Genomic DNA, 18,158 nt, shown 5'->3' with positions numbered 1-18,158 from the left:
ATACCCCACCCCTCTGCCGTAGAAATTAAGCAAACGCGCTTGATCTTTCTGCAAAGCCCTCTCCGCGCGACGCCTCCCGTCCCGTCGACACGCTGATCTGATTACGACGCCCACCGCGCGTCGCCTGGCGTCGCCCGGGCGGCGTCGCGACGCACAATGAGCGCCACGCCCCCCCGGCCGACCGACCATAGGGCCGACGCGATATTTATTTCGAGGCGCCTGTCGCCCGCGGTGGCCCGGGGCGGAGTGGAACGGGGCGGAGTAGTGGAACGGGGCGGCGGGAAAAAGCGAACAGACAATTTGACCCATTCCCACACCACGGTAGGAGGACAGGGGAGTGCGAGTGACGGAGTGAGGGCGACAGAGACAGAGGAAACTGCTGGCGGGCCCCCCACAGCAGCGCTGCTAGCTATTCCGCCTGAGAGCGGCAGAGAACGACTGTTGTCGGAATGACAGCCAAGATATTTCGTTCAAGAAAAAAATAATATTAAAAAAAAACAACAAGAGTAATGCAATCTAGCTATAAAGTCGAGCAGCATCAATAACACGACACGATTCCAAGCCGGCAGCGAAAATGCCGGTCGCGGTAATATGATAGTTGTCCCTCTCGTCACACACCTACCTGTGTGCTTGGCCGGGTGCCCATCGGCGTCGGCCGCGGGACCCGCGGGGACCCACCTGCCGCTAAGTGCCCAACAAGTGGCGCTTCTGGTGCTAGCAGACACTCATTCCGGCACCAAAACATTCGGAAATTATCGCACATATCGATCTGAAGAACTCGAGAACTGTAGTAGTAGTAGTAGTCCGCGAAGCAGCGGCCTGCTGCGGCCTCTAGCGTGGCGGGGCGCTGTGGGGCGTGATGAGGTGGGGCTCGGCGGGGCGTGGTGAGGTGGGGCGCGGCGGGGCGCTGAAGGGCAGGGGGCCGGCGGCGCGGCGGCGGCCGGCAGTCGCGGCCGCGGAAAAAGCACCGTTCCGACCTGCCCTTTCGTTTCGTTTCCTCTTGCCGCTTCCCGCCACCGTGCTGCTGCTCCGCTCCCCGCCCCGTCCGAACACACACACGCACTGCAGCACATCTCTTGTTGTGTCTGCGGTCATGCTGACGCTGACGTTCTAAATGCGTGCGCTTTCCGCTGCCGGCGCTGCGTTGCTCGCGTTGCTCGCGGCGGGGAAACAAGTTTTACCGCTAGCCCCATCTCGCCATCGTCCTGAAATGAAGAATAAACATATTAGCATGATGTAGACGCACGCCAGCCTGATGAGTCTCTCGTATAGCGAGGATAGTTCAGAGAGTCAGTCGCGCGAGTCGCGCGCGAGCGTGGAACGCCGACCGACCCGAACGTGTCACGACGTCGACGAGCGGCTGTACGGGCACGTATTGAGAGGCATTGAACTGAAAATATGCGACTGGAAACCCCCATCACCTACTAAAAGCACAGTGTCTGTCTGTCTGTCTGTCTGTCTGTCTGTCTGTCTGTCTGTCTGTCTGTCTGTCTGTCTGTCTGTCTGTCTCCCCCCGCCTGTCTCTCTCCCTCTCTCTCTCTCTCTCTCACACACACACACACGCAGTCACTAACTCAGCTTCTCTCTGCTGCTATTGCCTCACTGTTGCGTCCGACCCCTCAGCGCTTTTGTGTTTTTCCTCTCCCTCTCTCGCCGCCCGCCCCTGCTGTGATTTATCCTCCCCGCCCTCCGCATTCCCCGCGCTTCCCCCCTCCCCCGCCGGATTGTTTAAATTTAACGAAGAGCGAGCGAGTCTTCTTTCTCTCTCCCTGCCGCGTCCCGCTGCTCGGCCGGCACCCCTGTTGCTTTTAAACTTTAAATACATTCTTGACGACACCCTTTGCACGCACATTATACTCTGTACTGTATGGACTGTGTGTGCCCCACCCTCTTGAGTTCAGCTCCGTAAGTTTTATCATGCAAAATTAGTAAGAATTGCCGAGCAGTGAAGTTTTCACGTGCATTTTTCTCTCCTCCTTTGGGTTACCAAGCGGCTGCAGGCGCCAGTGCATTGCGTGGCGTGGTGTGGCGGGGCGGGGTGGGGCCGGGCGTGGCGAGGTGTGGTGTGGTGTGGCGGGACGTGTAGCGTGCTCCGCGACGAAGCGCTGCACCGCCGGCCTGCAGCGCTGCTGCGGCTGTTGTGGACCTTGGGGCGCCGCTGCGCTCCGCTCCGCTCTGCAGCCGCAAATAAAATTTTGAACAAGCGTAAAAAAACGAGGCGGGGGGACGAGGGACGAGAATAGAAACCCGCGTACCCAGAAAGAGAGAGACGAAGGGTCGGGCAGCCTAGTGAGGGCCATAGGGCTAAGAGCAGCATTGCAGTGACACCCGCTGCTGCTTGCTGCTGCTTGCTGCTGCTTACACCCAAGGGCGGCTGGTGGAGGGGGTTTGGGGAGGCTGTGCCGACGTGCTGGTCATGGGCGGGCATAGAGTGAGCGGACCTGGACCCGCAGCACTTTTGATTTCTACGGCGGCCGTGTCGCCGTGTCCTCCCCAAAGTAGTAAGGTGGGCGCGGCTCGGCCAGGTGCCTATGTTTGGCTGACTGGCGTGGCCGGTGGACCAGTCACCGTGTGCGTGAGCGTGAGTGAGCGTGAGTAGTGAGCGTGTGTGTGTGTGTGTGTGTGTGTGAGCGTGTGGGCGCGCGGCGGCAGCGGGCAGCGTGGGGACGCGGTGCGCGCTCTGTGGGAAGTCTTGTCCTTGGCAAGGCCGGCGGCGGCTGCGTCCGCTCAAGACGGCGATCGGTCCGCCCATATCGTCGAAGCGTTGTCCAGCTACGACGGCGACGAGGGAAAAACGGAAACGGAAAGCCGTGCAGACAGACAGAGAGACGGTCGGGCTCGGGCCGGAGCGAGGTGGAGGTGAGGAGTGTCCACCACTCACTCACCGGGGCTCCTCGCCCACCTCACTTCTGAGCGGGCCACTGGGCCGGCGTGGCGCGGCCGCCCAGGTGGGAGGAGGACGAGCCATCTGGACCTCCGCTGAGATTGCCGCCCGTCGCCGCACGAGCCCGCGACACTGAATCACTTCCGGTACGTAACTATCGGAGCCGTACAATACAGAGATATCCGGAGATATCACTCTGATATCGACTTTGTGACTCCGCCTCGGTTCCCGGTTCCTCACGCGTCACGCCGCAAGCACCGCCTGCTCAGCTCACGCAGTCGGCAGCGCTCCTGCCAGGAGGCACCTGCAGCCGCGAGCCGTGACGTCCGCGGCGGCGGCGGCGTCCTGGGCGGAAAGGGCGTCGCCGCGTCCCCATGTCCGTCTTCCGGCGCGCACCACGCCCAGCCCAACCCCTTCTGTCTGCGCACGAGCTTCCGCGCGGCATACGCATCGCACAACGCCACCGTGCCAAGCCTGGGGAGAGCTTCCGCGAGAGCGTCTCCTTGGACTTGTTGTCCCGGGCGAGCGCCTGGTGTATAGGCAGTCCCGTTGAGCAGGCGTGCCCGGCGGGGCGGCCTACCATCTGCCCCTGGCTTCCCCTTGCCTAAGGAGCTTGGCGGGGCGCGGGCGCGCGCCTGCTCAGGACACGCCGGGTAGGGCAGCAGCGCGTGGTGCCGGTGCAGCGATGCAGCTTCGTCGCAGGTCAGGCTTGAGTGACCAAAGGGCGAGCCGAGGTAATGCTTCCGACGGCAAACTGCCGGGCCGCCGTGGAGGGCTCCGGAGGAGAGTCCTCCGATCCGAGAGTCCCCTCGGTATGCACGGGCCCTGTGTGCGCCGCGTCAGGGACCCGATCTCTCCCATCGCCAAGGTTGACTCCCTCTTGTTTCGAACAACAGCAACCGATTACTTTCTCGTCGGGCCCAGCCCGGGGTACGTACTCTGAAAACAAAAGGAGTTAGATTTTAACACCTCCTCTCGGAGGTGCTGCGTTACAAAGTTTTATGTCTTACGGAGACATTTAAAGCCTTGGTTATGGGCGCCAGACATGGAGTGCTGGCGCTCGCAGGACGACTAGGACGACAACGGACGGGGCCCGAAGAAGGCGGCGCGCGGCGCGGGCGCACAGAGAAAAGCGATTTCTTCTTTATCATAAACAAAAAAAATGTTGAATCATTGAAAATTTACTTCCTGAAGCCAACTAACATTAGAGCAAGAATTTTTAACAAAATGTGATCAGGCGAACACAAAATATCATCATGCCGATCATACCATACCATGTAACCAGGGCGATCAAAATTTCTGTGACGGAAGTAAAATTTTCTTGGCTTCCCTCAACACCGTTTTTATGTCCATTGGACCAAAGGGGTTTCCCGAGTGCGGCGCCGGCAAGGGGGCACCTGCTGGCACACAACTACTTACTAATGCTCCATCCCACACTGCAAACATTCGCACGGCATTCCGACACTTCAATTTGAGCGACTATAGTGACACACATTTACACGAAAGAATGTATGGCTGGCTTATCCATCATAATCACACACATTTATTTCCGGCTTCGGTTTTGGGAAACTAAAAATGGAAATACGCCTCGAGTATCCGCGTCGCACTTTATGGCGTTCACGTCCTGTATTCAGAGAGGACCCTCTGATTGAGGATTTGCACGCCGTGCAGCGCCGCCGTGCGCCACCCCGTGCCGCTGTGGGGCGGGGTATCGCCGCGCCGGGTCAGGTCGCGCCACGATACTGACCGCACCGTGAGGCCGCGAGGGCCTCGGCGCCGGGAGTAGCAGCGCGGCAACGATACACCCTGCGCCGGTGAGCGCGGGATACCGACGCGCTCGGGGAAGTCCCAGGTCACCGCTTGCTATGCTGCTCAGGTGGCAGCCCGCGCATCTCGTGATCTCGTCAGTCTTTGGGGACCTTTTCTTCATTCGTTTTGGCTCTACGTTTTTCCTCGCCTTATTTTATCAGCTCAGCTAAACCGTCTCCCACTTCCTTTGTGTCTAAAAGAGTCATTATATTCGAGGTCTGTCTGTCTGTCTGTCTGTCTGTCTGTCTATCTGTCTGTCTGTCTGTCTGTCTGTCTGTCTGTCTGTCTCTGCTGCCTGTCTGTTTCTCAGTGTCACGTTAGGCGCCATCTGATAAGCGGGGGTTACGGTCCCCCCAGGCCTGCATAAACATGAGGGAGGAGAGCCCGCTACCGGCCGCAAAGGGCCAAGGCGGGCCGGGCGAAGGGAGTGCCCGCACGCCAGGCCAGCGCCACGACTGCGCAGCAGCGGCCGTGGTGGTCTCTGCCGAAACGAGGCATCTCCATCTCAAGACGTTTCTTTTACACACTTTGTTCCTTCCCCTTTGTTTTGCCTGAATTCCATTGCGACCCCCCCCCCCCCCTCACGGGTACCCTCTGCCATCCCACGCATCGCGGTCTTTCTCCGCGACTTGCAACAGCAAACTCGCTTTGCACTTTACGACACCGGCCGCCGGCCTGCCATCACACTCATACAGCCCGCCCCCACCCGCCCCCGGACCGGAACCGGAACACGCTCCGTCGCGTGAGCGCCGCCGCTACCGTCCGCGAGCCGAGCGACTCTGACGTTGGGGCTGTTTGCGCGCAAACTTGTTGTACCACCAGCAAGGCCGAGGCATTTTGCGCGCTTGTTGCCAGTCCTGTTGAGGCATAATGATGTGCCTAGAGAAATTTATAAACAATTAAGCAATTTAACAGAGGCAGATTCCGCATCGATTGCGTGACAGAGATAAAGATTCTCGCCGATGCCTTATTCCGACACTGTCTGTTTTTTCAGGTGCTCGGTATCCTGTGCATGGCGCTCGCCTCCCCAGCGTACCTCGGAGCCACTCACTGGTTCCTCTTCGTGGTCGTGTCCGCCTTCATCGCCACCCTCATCTGGATCTTCGTGTACCTGCTCGGCATCAGGGAGGCCCTTAGGCTGCCTATCAACTGGATCTTGACGGTATGGTGTTTTGTCCTTTCTGTTTTATCCTGGAAGTGCTTCGAACATTCGGACCGAGGCAGATTCATAAGCACAAAACTATGTACTTGCAGGAGCTGATCAATACTGGAATCATGACACTCCTGTACTTCATTGCCTTCATCGTCCAACTGGCTGCCTGGTCACCACTGTACGCGTACTACAGAGGTTCCAACATTGCGGCAGGAGTACGTACCATACCGACGAAGCCCATCCGTCATTCGTTTACACGTGGAATAACACTTTACCGTTGCCCCTCTACAGGTGTTCGGCCTTTTCAACTTCATCGCGTACGCGGCGGGGACGTACTCGCTGTACTTGGAGTGGAAGGGCGCGCCGGTGACTGTGAACCAGTGAGGACCTGCTGCGTGTATTGGGCTGCCTCTCACCGCCAGCATAATACGACTGTTTTTGTTATCATTTTGTCATATTTTATTTCTTATCTTTTCTGATTTTGTAAAAAAGGCGAGAGCCTGGTGTGACGGGATAAATAGACGAGATCTATTCCCCGGTTGGCTCGTGCAAGTTGATATTGTTTCGTATGACATATCCACGCTTTGTAAAAGCATGCAAAACGTAGGTTGATTGTAGGGTTTCACCTTGAGTTGAGCTCTTGCCAAGCATGGTATGTTTACTGTATTCCTCACTGTGTACGATGTTTCGTAGCGATCCGACTGAGTGTTTTATGCCTAGAACAAACCAAATCCTGCTTGCGCCACAAAAAAGACGATTAATACATTTTGGCTAAAGTGTGATTTCAATTTTTATTTCGAAGACAGTGCACTGCAAAAATTTTATTATCACTGTAGTCACACACGTACTTAATATTTTTGTAGAACCATTCCAACCGCCTTATATGCGAACACGGAAATTCTTTTTAAGTACGGGATGTGTAAATGAAAATACGCCACACTAGTCGACTTCATAAAAGTTATTTTTATCAGAGATTTTGTTTTCTTCAGTATTGTTTCGACCGTTTAGGCAATTACGTCAAGCGAATTTATATATACATTCATAATAAACTTCAGTGTGGTAGTGTGTGAATGGATAGAAAGCATGCATGGGCATTGGGTGTGTGAGAGTGAGAATGTGAGAGAAACTTAAAAGTCAGTGTGTAATTGTTGTGTAAATGGCCCCCCTATTGTGTGAAAATAGCCTGTAAGTATTTAATTTAATTTTGTTATGAGTGAAATACCTATTTTATAATGAGCTTTTATAAGTTACGATTGGACTTCGCTCCCCGAGGTTCCTGGCCTTGGATACCAAGAAAAAATAACCAATTCCTGGGAGTGCAAAAATATTAACCTAGATACAGAGCCTACAAACTAGTATTACCGCAGAATTTGTGTCTCTTTACACCCTGGGTGTTCCAAAACTATTTGGGACTTCAGTTATTTTGTCGTGTAATTGAAAGATTATATTGTTCAATGCCATAGTAAGTGTTTTATTTGTCACAAACTCAACTGAATAAATGTTAATAATCAATTCATTTGACATGTGTTGGACCCTCTCCTCGCGACGATGCCATTTTCCTTTTCCGTGGTAGAGGTCTTCCACACAGAGACCTGTGAACAATGCCAAGAAAACCATAGAAAACTAAACAGTTGGGACCATTTTTACTTGCTGACTGATGAAGGGTAACATGAGTTCGCACTCTCCTCTACGCTCCTATTGCGTCACCTCCGTTGGGTCAATTATTACAATGACACAATTCTATGAACGTTCTGCAAACCACTACGGGAGGGAGGGAGACTATGACATTTTTTGACGTCCTCCGTAAAGCGGGCCGCCCCTCCTAACTCGCTCGAGGCGTTCCCCATACACAACCCCTCTACTCTACCTCGCGGGCATCCCTGGAAAAGGTTATCGTTCACAAGGCCGAGCTCTGAGGTCGACATCAAGAAGTAGTAGTGTAGCCTTGCAGAGGGGAACAGTAGAAAACCTAACCTCCTTTATCAGATGGCATTCCGCGAGCATTCCGTGGTTTGTGATCGGCACTCCGGAAATGAAAACCTCGCCCCCGCTCGGCCAGAGCTGGCCGCGACCCCCCGAGAGACCGGGCGTGGAAAAATCAGCGCTATCGGCACGCCAAGATCGAATTATGGATCATGAACGACAACTAGGGGGGCGTTCTCACCCTCCTTCAGAGGCGGGTATTACGAAGACTGAATTTTTCATCAAGTTGACGGACCGTGAGCCACAAGGTCCTCCGCAGGAACCGCCCCCTCCGACAGCGCTATAGCGCCCGTCCCGTGGGGTGGCTCGGCGTCCTGGCGCCGACCGGGCGGGCTGCCTACATTCCCGGCTGAGTCACTGCCGACTGAGGCGGCCGGGGGCGGCCGGGGCGGCTGTAAGAGTGGGGAGGGAGAGAGGGGTAAGGGTGTAAAAGAGAGGGCCCGCTCGTAACGGAGAGCCGAGCTCGAAGCGGGCCGCCAGGCGCGAGCGGTCGGTTTGCGATAACAACAACACAGTACGTTGTATACGCTCCGTGCCGCATGGCGGACAAAAAATATTATTAATCCGTTTTATCTGACTATTTAGAGGAGCCAGCCAGGCAAGTTCATTTCCTTTGCAAGAGGGGGGGGGGGGGCTCAGAGACGAGGAAATAGAAACACTCTCCGTCCCGTGACAGAATGCCGGTTGTGGACGGTGGAAGTACAGGGGCAGCCAGCGAACACAACAGCTGAGGGCAGAGGGCAGCCATTCTCCCCGGTCTCTAACCACCCGAAATATTTGTTACGCCGGCCGACCGACGGACATTCATCCTCGACCCCGCCCTGCGCTCCTGCGAAAGCCGCGAGCCGCGGCTGGTGGGTTGGGAGGAGGGGGAGGGAGAGGAAGGGGAGCCACGCGTTGTCAAAATCCTTAGAAACGGGTCACGATTCAAAATAGCATGCCCGGCGATACGTCAGGAGAGCGGGAGCGAAAAAGAAGCAAAGCGCAGCGTCTGGGGGGCGAGCAGGGCGCGGATGGGAAACAGAGGGAATAGGGGCCAAACTGAGGGCTTGAACCTCTTGAACCTCAGCTCGATCCAAGGTTCACCGAGCCTCACACTCCAGGCAGCAAAGCTTGCAAGGCTATGGTCCCGGGGTCTGACCACCGATGATTAACCCTTAACTCCATTACATCCCCCCTCCCCCCTCTCTCTCCCACCTTTCCTCATGTCCTTCTTGTCACAGGTTCCTTCTCTGCCACTCCGCTTTCTGCGATCCGTGAAGGCGAAGGCGGAGAGGGGAAGGAAGTTGGGGGAGTGGGGCTGACACGACGGGCGGCGGAGGCGGGGCGGGGCGGGGCGAGGTGGGTGGGGTGGGCGGCGGCGCGGCGGGCGCGGCGTGGTGCGCGGGGCGGGGCGGGTCAGCGAGCCCAGCTAGCAGACGACGCGAGCCTGCCCGCGCCGTACAGTAGACGGCTGGATTCAGTGGCGCTCGGAGGTTGTCCGGAGCGTTCGCGTGTGTGACTGTGTGTGTGTGTGTCTGTGAGGTAGTGACTCGGGAGGTGTGTTCCGTCCTCCACGACCATCACTTTTTAATCGCCAAAGTCCATTTGTTAACCGTAAGTTTACCCAACTTTCCCCGGTCACTTTTTGCTCCGTCTACGTTTTCTTCTGCTTCTCCCCCCTTCCCCTCATCCTCTTCTATTAACCCGCTCTATCTGCCAGCGAAGAGCCATTATGCCGTGAGTGTGATTACTAGTTTTAGGCATGCCCGATTAGCGGGCCACCATTAGACAAAGGCACAGTCGTCATGCACTTTTCGAAAATCACGCTATCTCTAGTTTTATGACTAATTGTAAGTATTCCCTCTTTCATGTAACCTAAACCACAATGATGTTCATGTCGGTTTCGGTCCAGCAGCAGTCCTTCTCCTTGTGCCACTCACGCTTTCAGAGCTAATCATTCCGCTTGCTCCAGACGATGAACACACACGCACACTCACACACTCCCGCGCCAGTCAGTTGGCCAGCCTGCTTCCGCCTGTTTCCGCCTTGTTTCCGGCCGCGAGGTCGCGACCTCCACAACTCTGCCGTCGCTGCGCTGCAGCAGCAGCCCAGCCGCTCCTCCTGCTAGTGTTTTGACGCCCCGCCCCGCCCCCATCAGCAGAGTGAGACACCACGATGCGGCGGCCGGCCGGTCTCCCTCCATGTGACGTATACCTGCTGCTCTGAGTCACAGTCAGCGAGCAGCTGAAGCTATCACACCATAGCTGCTATAACCCCCTCGCAAGCCCCCCGGGGCCCCCGACAGAGGGCGCGATCACAGCGTACACCACGACGGGCCATAAAGAAATAATGCAGATACAGCTGCAACAAAAAAATATATCAAGTCGTACCGCAAAAGGGGCTTTAAATAACGACGACGACGACTTCGAGCGCCCGAGCCAAAGCGCCACCAGAGCATCGTAACTGTTGCTCTGTGTTGTATGTGTGTGTGTGTTTTTGTGGACGGAGAGGGAGTGGAGGGGGGACAGGTAATTAGCATAAGGCTCAAGGGGTGGAGCGCGATAGCCACTGCCACCCCAGCGGAGGGCGACGAACCCGTTCACCTGCACACAGGGGTGGTGGTGGGCTCGTGGTGGTGGTGTGGTGGTGGTAGTGTGGTGGTGTTGGTGTGGTGGATGACGGTGGTAGTGGTGGACGGTGACGCGCGGTCGTTCATCCCCGCCTGACAGGTGTGTGTGTGTGCTCTGCTCGTAGCCCTGCCGAGCGACGGCGGCGGCGTCCCGCGAACACGACTCATGCATATTATTTCCGATTATTTTTCAACTATTTCAGTCTCCTTTGTGGGCTGGACTGTGACTGTGAGGACCGCGACGGTATTTTTTTTCCTCCGCGAGTGGCCTCGGGGCAGCGGTTGAGGGAGCGGAGGTGGTGGTGGTGGTGGTAGTGTGCATGTGATTTATGGGTGCAGTCTCTCAGGGCGGTACTAATGGCGCAGGTAATGCCCCCCACCCCCCAGCCTTATCAACCCCAACCTCCGCGGGGGTGGTGCCCTCCCCCCTCCTTCCCCCCACCTGAAGGCGCTCACCAGATCAGCTCCTTGAGCGCAGCCCGACACGGGTTCCCTTTTTCGTCTGCGGTATCGCGGCGGACTTGACGAGTCCATTTATTCCTTCCGAGAGTGGACTCGCGTTCCGACTAGCGCCCTCACACCCATCCGGCCATCAGAAGACGGCCGCGCCACCGCCGCCTCCGTGGGAGCTCAAGGACGCCGCGAGTCTGGCCGGCGCCTCCCGGACGGACGACCCTTGATCGCTTATTGGTAGCAAAAATCACAAATTATGGTAGCAAAAATCACAAATTAACGGTCGCAGACAGAAACAGTTGTTTTCCTCACAGTTTTGTTATCAAAAGATAGGTCGGGGGCTGTGAATGCGCGCCATCGTCATGCACGGGGTGTGGCTGGCCGCGCGACGCTCCCCGCCACGCCCCGCCACGCCCCGCCACGCCATGCCACGCCATGCCACGCCCCGCCACGCCACGCCTAGCCCAGCCTGTGCCTGTGATTCGCGTTGACCCGCTTTTCCGAGCGCGCGGCGCGGCGCGCGGGCGTTCCCTGCTAGCTTTGACCCAAACTGCAGCGCTGCAGCCTCTCCTCCGCGCTCTCCTCTCCCCAGTCCGAGCAACAGCTCCCGGCTCCCAGCCCGTCTTTTCAGCTCCCCTAGACTCGCTGACGGCCCCCTTGCTTCGGGACTCTGAACTCCATAAACGTGGGCTGAAGAGCAATGGGCTTGAATCTTGGTGAACAGAGTCGGTGGATGTGGGTGGACTTTTCTACGAGCTTCATACCAAGTTACTAATAACTTTCTCGATAATTTGAGTTCATGAACTTTGGTCGGAAACTTTTGACGAAACTTCAAAGAAGAGATGCCTAATTATTGACCTCAGTTTCTATTCCGACTTTCCGGGGCCTTGTTATTTTCTTCCTCCTGACGTGGGCTCTGGCCGTGTTGTCCTCACACAGCCGCCGAGTGCGTTCGAGAAGGTCGTGACGCTTGCGGCGGCGTGGCGCGGCGGAGCGTCGCGGTTCAACGAGTTATTTTACTCGGCGTGTCTCTCTCGGTGCGCTGCCGCGCGGCGCTCGCGCTTTGGAGCCGAGCCATGCGGGGGCCGTATACCCCCGCGGCGGGGCGGGGGCGGGAGCCTGCGAGCCGGATCATATTGTTCCAAACAATTGGGTTGGAAATCTTCCCACAATGATCGTTGGACCCTACCCTTTCTTTTGAAGCAAATTTAAAATAAAGTAAACTATTTTTCTTGAGTTAAGCGCTCTTTATTTGCACGCACTCAGTGTCTGTCCCTGTCTGCCTCTCTGCGTCTCCCCCTCTCTCTTTCTTTCTCCCCGTCTCCCTCTCCATCTCTCTCCCCGTACGTGCCTGCTGCTGGCCTGGCCATGCTCTGCTCAAGCCATTGGGTCCACTCCTGCTGGTGTGTGTGTGTGTGTGTGGTTGGTAATGTCCTCTGGGCGCCTGCATGGGTGATGTCAGCGGGCGAGGCGGGGGTAAGGAGGGGAGGGGAGGGGGGGGGGACGCCGAGCAGCCGGATCCCGTCCACCACCGCCGCCACCTAGTCCTTGTAAGGAGCGTCGCGCTGCTCCGGCCGCCAGGGCGGTGGGCCAGGGCCACTGGGGCAGCAGTGCCGTTCCTCAGGACGCCGAGAGGGCCGTGAACTTCCAATGCCAAGGGGTAATGAGCTCGGGCCCGCGGTGCATCCTGTCCGCGGCGGGGCCCTCCTGCGGCTGACATTTGGCACACGCGGGGAAGTCCCAAAGCCCCGGGGCCCCAGGCCCTCCCCCGTCGTCAAGCCGGCGTATACAAATGGACCGCGATTTAGCTTCCCTGCTGGGGGGGATTTCGGTGACGGGCCACTTACAAGCCCAATAATAGGTTCGGGTGCCAAAGCAGCACAGCATGCACTTTCCGGTTTTAATTCCTGTCCCCCTTTTCTTGAACTTTCATGATGTTTATGTAGTTGCAGTACAGTTATTAGTAAGCAGCTTTCTCTGTGTTTTTTTTTTTTGTGTGCGATGAGGATGTCACGATCGCATTTTTGTTAACACGTAAACTTGGTGGGGGATCTCGTAAATAAATTGGAATTCTGTCCATCCCCGCGCACGTCTCGTCCACCCCAGGCTGAGGCCTCCTCCTGTGGTCACCGCCTTTAGGGGTGCGCAGGGGGGTGGGACGCGGGGTGATTCATCGTCCTCCTCATCGCCGCGAGGCACGATACCCCCCCGAAGGGCGGGAGCCTCCCTTTCACGCCCCAGGGCCCGCCTCTCCTCTATCGACACCCTCGCGAGGCTCTCTCTCTCTCTCTCTCTCTGCCCTTGGCTCGCGGGCCCGCGGCTCGGGCTCCCTTAGGGGCGTGACGTACGAGCCCTACATTGATTGCGGTGATGGACTGACCTGACGGCCTGGCCGGCCAGGTCACACACTTGCAAGGGCGCCCCCCGCACACCATTCCTCCCCTTGACTGTTCGTGCCCTCACCCCATATTGCACGGTGGTATGCTCAGGGCGGCGGCGGCGGCGGCGGGAGATTCAAAGGCCTTTTGCCTTTGTGCGTGCACGGTGCAGATCAAAGCGGGGCAGTCGGCATGGGCCGGGGTAAGAAGTAGTGTGGTTTGCGGTGTGACGAAAAAAAAGGTGGACAGTTTCAACCAAGCACGCTTGCGCTCGAAGGTCGCATGTGCAAGTGCGCCGTGGGTTGTGTAGACGGGTCTTTAGCACCCCACCCCACCACCACTGACCACGGACACCACCCACACCCCTTTGCAGCCGGGTCGAGTTTACCCCGCTTCTAAAAGAGGTCCAAACAACCGGTGACGTCACCGCCGTCAGAGTGTGGCCCACATCCTCGGGGCGGCCAGGGCGCGCAGGATATTCGCGGACACGCTGAGCCGGAGGGAAAAGGGGGGCGGGTGGGGGTAGAGGGGGTTGCTGAGAGCCGCGCCGGCGAGCTGCGACTTCAGCGGGGGAGGCAGATGCAGGCTCGCTCGACGGTTGTTGCTCCACACACTTAATGTTCCTCGCGCCCTGCCTCTCTGCTTCTGCCCCCCCTTCCCTCACCCCTCCCTCCCCCCTCCCTCCCTACTCCTTGCCACACTGCCCTCCTCTGCCGGCAGCATTCCTCTTTTACCCGCTTGACAATACCGACTTCTAGCTGATGCTGAGAATCCGTGCGCCCCGTGATCTCTGAACTGGGTCGAACACTCGCAAAAAGAAAGGTGCGCTAAGTCATTGTTTATTCTCAGTCCCTACGACTGTCTCTACCGGAAGACAAAGCTCCCCCCACCCTCGCTCTCTTTCTTGCACACTTCTTGCTATATTGAACCACTAGTGCGCACTGTAAATCATACTAAAAACACAAAGAGCACAATATTTTCTAAAAATGTCTCATTTACCTTCAGCACTAAAGCACTAAATAAAAACTATCCGCTCCCTAAATGTCGTTTTCCGTGATTCCAGGGACGACATGTCGCACTCGGTGACCGTGACCCGGACCACCACGACGACCACAACGTCGGCCATCCTGCTCAACACGGGCTACTTCAAGACCTACCCGGGGCTGCTCAAGCTGTTCGAGCTGGTGGGTTTATCTCAGCGGCGCTGGGACCCCCTGCCAGCAGGCGGGCCCGCGGGGCGCCGGCGCGCGGCGGGACAGCCTACCTCCGCGGCGCTCCGGCCGGCGGCGGCGCATGCCCGATTGCCCGCCGGGGCTAATTGAATTGGTTCACGCTTCCATTACTTCCGAGAGCCACGCTTGCGGATGGCGCCGATTAGAGTTCCGCGTCCGAACAGTGCCGGCGGCGCCCCCGGCGGCGTGGGACTGGAGCCGCCCGGCGCCGCCCTCCTCGTCCCGCGGGGCGGACCAAGTTTTCTCACGCAGCCGTAGTGCTGCTCGTCTCGTCCCAACAGGGCGTGGCCCTGTTCAGGCCCCTATACCAGGGGCCCCGCGTCCAGGGCCGGGGGCGTGCAGGCGGTGGCGAACTGAGGGGAGGGGGGGGGGGGGGGGAGTCGTACACTGCAAATGCAAGACGAGGACGCTCCGCTCCGTGAGCTTCTCAGGGCGCGGTCCGAGGCGCCGGGCGGGGCGGCGCCGGAAGTCGGTGGGCGTCGGCGGGGCGTCGTCGTCGCTTCGCGGAGAGACTCCCCTCGTCCACGCCCGGAGCAGCAGGCAGGTCCCCGGCATTGGCATTGCGGCCAGTAAGCAGTGAGAGTGCGCCAGGTGGCCGAGCAGTACCCGCCCCCGCCCCCGCCAGTACCTCCCCTGTTGGCAAGCCGCACTCCTGTGTTTACCATTAAGTTCAAGATTCGGCCTGTGTCTTGCAAACTAATTTTCTCGGCGCTTTTCTACCTCTGCAGCTCATTGGCGCCGCTATCGTCGGCATCACTGCCCACTACGGCTCCAACTACTACCACAACTATGTGACGCAGTCGCCCGAGATCTTCCTCTGCATCGTGGCGACCACGTTCATGGTGGGGACGGCATGCCTCCTCCTGTCGTGCATCCTGTCGATATCAACGGCGTCCATCTTACCGAAGACCCTTTTTGTAAGTCGATTTGCTGCTGATTCCGGCCCAAAATACGACTCGCGTGTTCATTTACTTTCAACGTAATTTAATGTCCCCCTGTCCAAGGATCTTTTCCAGTGAAGGAGTGACTGCTCAACAATTGTTTTAAATGAGCGATGTGTTTACCCTCGTGGTTTTTCAGGAGGTCATCTTCCATAGCGTAGCCACCATCCTTTATCTGGCAGCCAGCATTAACTTCCTCGTGGAGGTTAACCAGATGAAAAAAAATTACGGCTACAAATACGAACCTTACCTTGCAGCTGCCGTGAGTATCGGAACCAGATTCGCCAGCACGACAGCCGTCTTACGCTTCACTGCACTGCTTTGGTGATGGGTTGGGTGCATGGCCGGGCGAAGAGCCCTGCAGTCGTCGATACTCCACGAGGATCCTGCCCCCCTCCGGTATACCCCCTGACGTCGCGCGGTGTATTGAAGCCGACTCTTGCTGCCAGGAGATGGTGTTCGGGCTGGTCTGCCTGGTTTTGATGCTGTCTGCGTCGCTCAACATGCTCCAGAAAATCAGAGGACGAAACGAAGGACACGAGATTGTCGAGAAAGGTTACAATGCCAAGGTGTTTGCCTCGGTGAGTCTCGGGAGCTATGGGCACAGAAAAGACGCAAGCGAAACTTTACTGCTTTCTGATAGGAAAATCATGCCTGAAAAAAGCAACTAATATAAATCCAGGATCAGTCCAAGCCAAATGCCACCATCTACGGGAGCATTCTTGTCTTTATAACGTCGCGTATTTTTTAAAAGGGGAAAATGACAAATGTAACAGTTTACTTCGTTTTTCGTCGTAGAATTTTAAAAGTTTAAATATTATTAAGGAAGAAAATTTGCCTGAATCGGCCTGGCAGCATTCAGAGACAACAAACGACCCCAGCTTATGTTTTTCGTAGTCTTTTTTTTGTTATAATAATGTAAATTGTAAAGCGTTGCGTTTAATGTTGGCGCATGGCTTTTGTTGATGTTTACTAATAATGTGTCTGTTACATTCGAGGTTACTTTCGAGTTGATCTCGTTTTAACTCTATTTTCTGTCCACCACAGATTCTTGGACTCATCAACACAGTGCTTTACCTTCTGAGCACCTTCCTCGCCTACCGCAGCTACAAAGGGAAGTAGGCTGCCTCAGGGGAGGGAACTGACAGAACCCGTGGGCTTTGCATTCTCTCATGCAGTATTGTGCATTGTACTTTAATTTTTCCTCATACATCAGGCGCTATTTTATGTTAGAATCGCCTATTCCAGAACAACAAAATAATTATCACGCTTATATATTTATAAATTATTGGAGCTGCCACATTATACGTGTCCGTAGATTTTTTTGGTTCTTTTTTAATTGGTTGAAAAAGTAGTGAAAGCCCGATCCAGAGAGAAATTTAAAATTGATTCTTCCCAGACAGAAATCCAATCCGATGTTTTTTTTTTGTTTTGTTCTTCGTTTTTGTCGATCGACCCAAGATCGACGTCGATTTAATAGGATTTTTGGCACAACACGTTGAGTGCGGTGGCGTGACGCACATCGTGGGTTCCGATAAGATTGCCTACCACACCGAGCTCAACATGTTAAATGGATGATGTTTGATTTCTCATTTCTGGTTGGGCTTCGTCGTATTTATATTTACATGGATCCGTTTTGGGGAACAATCCGGGTTCGAATATGACATTAACGGGTCTTTCTCTGTGCAACCTCTCACGTCTTCATTTAATTAATGTATTGTGTAGTGGACTCACCAACCATTGTCATCAAACAAATCACACCATTTAGAAAAATCATCCTCATGTACCATTAAGTCATTAACTAATCGATTCATTTTTATTATAAAAAAATTGTCAGATTGTTTAATTGAAAGAAAGAAATTGTTTCCAGTGTACATTATTATGCACAACTCTATTATACATCGCGGAACGAAATATACCTGAAAATCTTCCAATTAAAATTTAGAAGTATTATTCAACATCCTCTGTTGTTGGAAAATATGCGCACTTGATCAACATTCTTGATTGTGGCCACAGAGTTGCGGCCACAGTTTGAACGGCGGGAGTCCCGCCAAACACCACAAACACATTTTCAAACTCATCATTCCACCAGGTCTCCCTCGTGAAGTCCCTCGGTGTCGAGGGGTGCCCAACTGTGGTAATCAGGTGTACATAGACTGTACAACACTGGTAATCACTGGTAATCCGCACACTCGTGAGGGTCCATTCAAAGCACGGAGTAATTCAAAGGACAAATTTGTTGTTTGAGACGCCATTTTGTGCACATCTTGCCTAAATGCAAACCGAGGGGTAGGCGACTTGAATTTTTCGTGTACACAGGAGTACGGAGTACACGGAGTGCAGTCGGAGAACACTGAGTATTGCCAGTCGGAGCGCGCAGAGTACACCTGGAGTACACCCCACCCGGAGTACAGTCGGAGTACAATCGGAGAACACCGGGAGTACCATCAGGCTAAAAGATATCTCAGGAATGTCCCATTTTCTATCAGGAATTAGACAAATAACTGATGGTATTTTACCTTGTAGTAAATTTTCTGATGGGATTTACACCAGTGAGTCACAAACCAACCAGAAAGCCTAACGAACTCTTTACGCAAACAACAGTGTTGCACGTTCGGGTCGGCCTGCCGAAAAGGCGCTTTTTCGGACCGACCGGGGCACAGGGCCGCGCGCCCAGCTAATGGGCTGGCTCCAGGGAATGGAGACTAGCCAGG

General features: G+C 55.7%; 2 protein-coding genes across 3 annotated transcripts in view; both read left to right on the top strand.

Annotated features, from left to right (window-relative positions):
• Positions 1 to 7,362, top strand: part of LOC113204044 (CKLF-like MARVEL transmembrane domain-containing protein 4) — a 25,378-nt gene extending 18,016 nt beyond the window's left edge. The window contains exons 2-4 of the mRNA XM_052274526.1: positions 5,688 to 5,855; positions 5,948 to 6,061; positions 6,138 to 7,362. Coding sequence (XP_052130486.1) covers positions 5,688 to 5,855; positions 5,948 to 6,061; positions 6,138 to 6,230 — 375 coding nt within the window. The 3' untranslated portion in view covers positions 6,231 to 7,362. The remainder of the gene's footprint in view (positions 1 to 5,687; positions 5,856 to 5,947; positions 6,062 to 6,137) is intronic.
• A 1,889-nt stretch (positions 7,363 to 9,251) lies between these two features.
• On the top strand, positions 9,252 to 17,384 carry LOC113203992 (uncharacterized). Of its 2 annotated transcripts, none has more exons than XM_026418984.2 (5): positions 9,252 to 9,548; positions 14,335 to 14,455; positions 15,232 to 15,420; positions 15,584 to 15,706; positions 16,492 to 17,384. In XM_026418984.2, exons 1-5 carry the CDS (start codon positions 9,544 to 9,546, stop codon positions 16,564 to 16,566), a joined length of 513 nt encoding a protein of 170 aa, XP_026274769.1. In that variant the 5' UTR covers positions 9,252 to 9,543; the 3' UTR covers positions 16,567 to 17,384. The 2 variants fall into 2 exon arrangements, with proteins under 2 accessions (XP_026274769.1, XP_026274778.1); XM_026418993.2 differs by having other exon boundaries at positions 9,253 to 9,425.
• The last annotated feature ends 774 nt before the right edge of the window (positions 17,385 to 18,158 follow it).

This window comes from Frankliniella occidentalis, unplaced genomic scaffold, assembly GCF_000697945.3.
Source record: "Frankliniella occidentalis isolate FOCC.00 unplaced genomic scaffold, Focc_3.1 Scaffold403, whole genome shotgun sequence".
Lineage (NCBI taxonomy): Eukaryota > Metazoa > Arthropoda > Insecta > Thysanoptera > Thripidae > Frankliniella > Frankliniella occidentalis.
The sequence above is the reverse complement of the archived record's forward strand: the minus strand, read 5'-3'. Positions and strand labels throughout refer to the sequence as shown.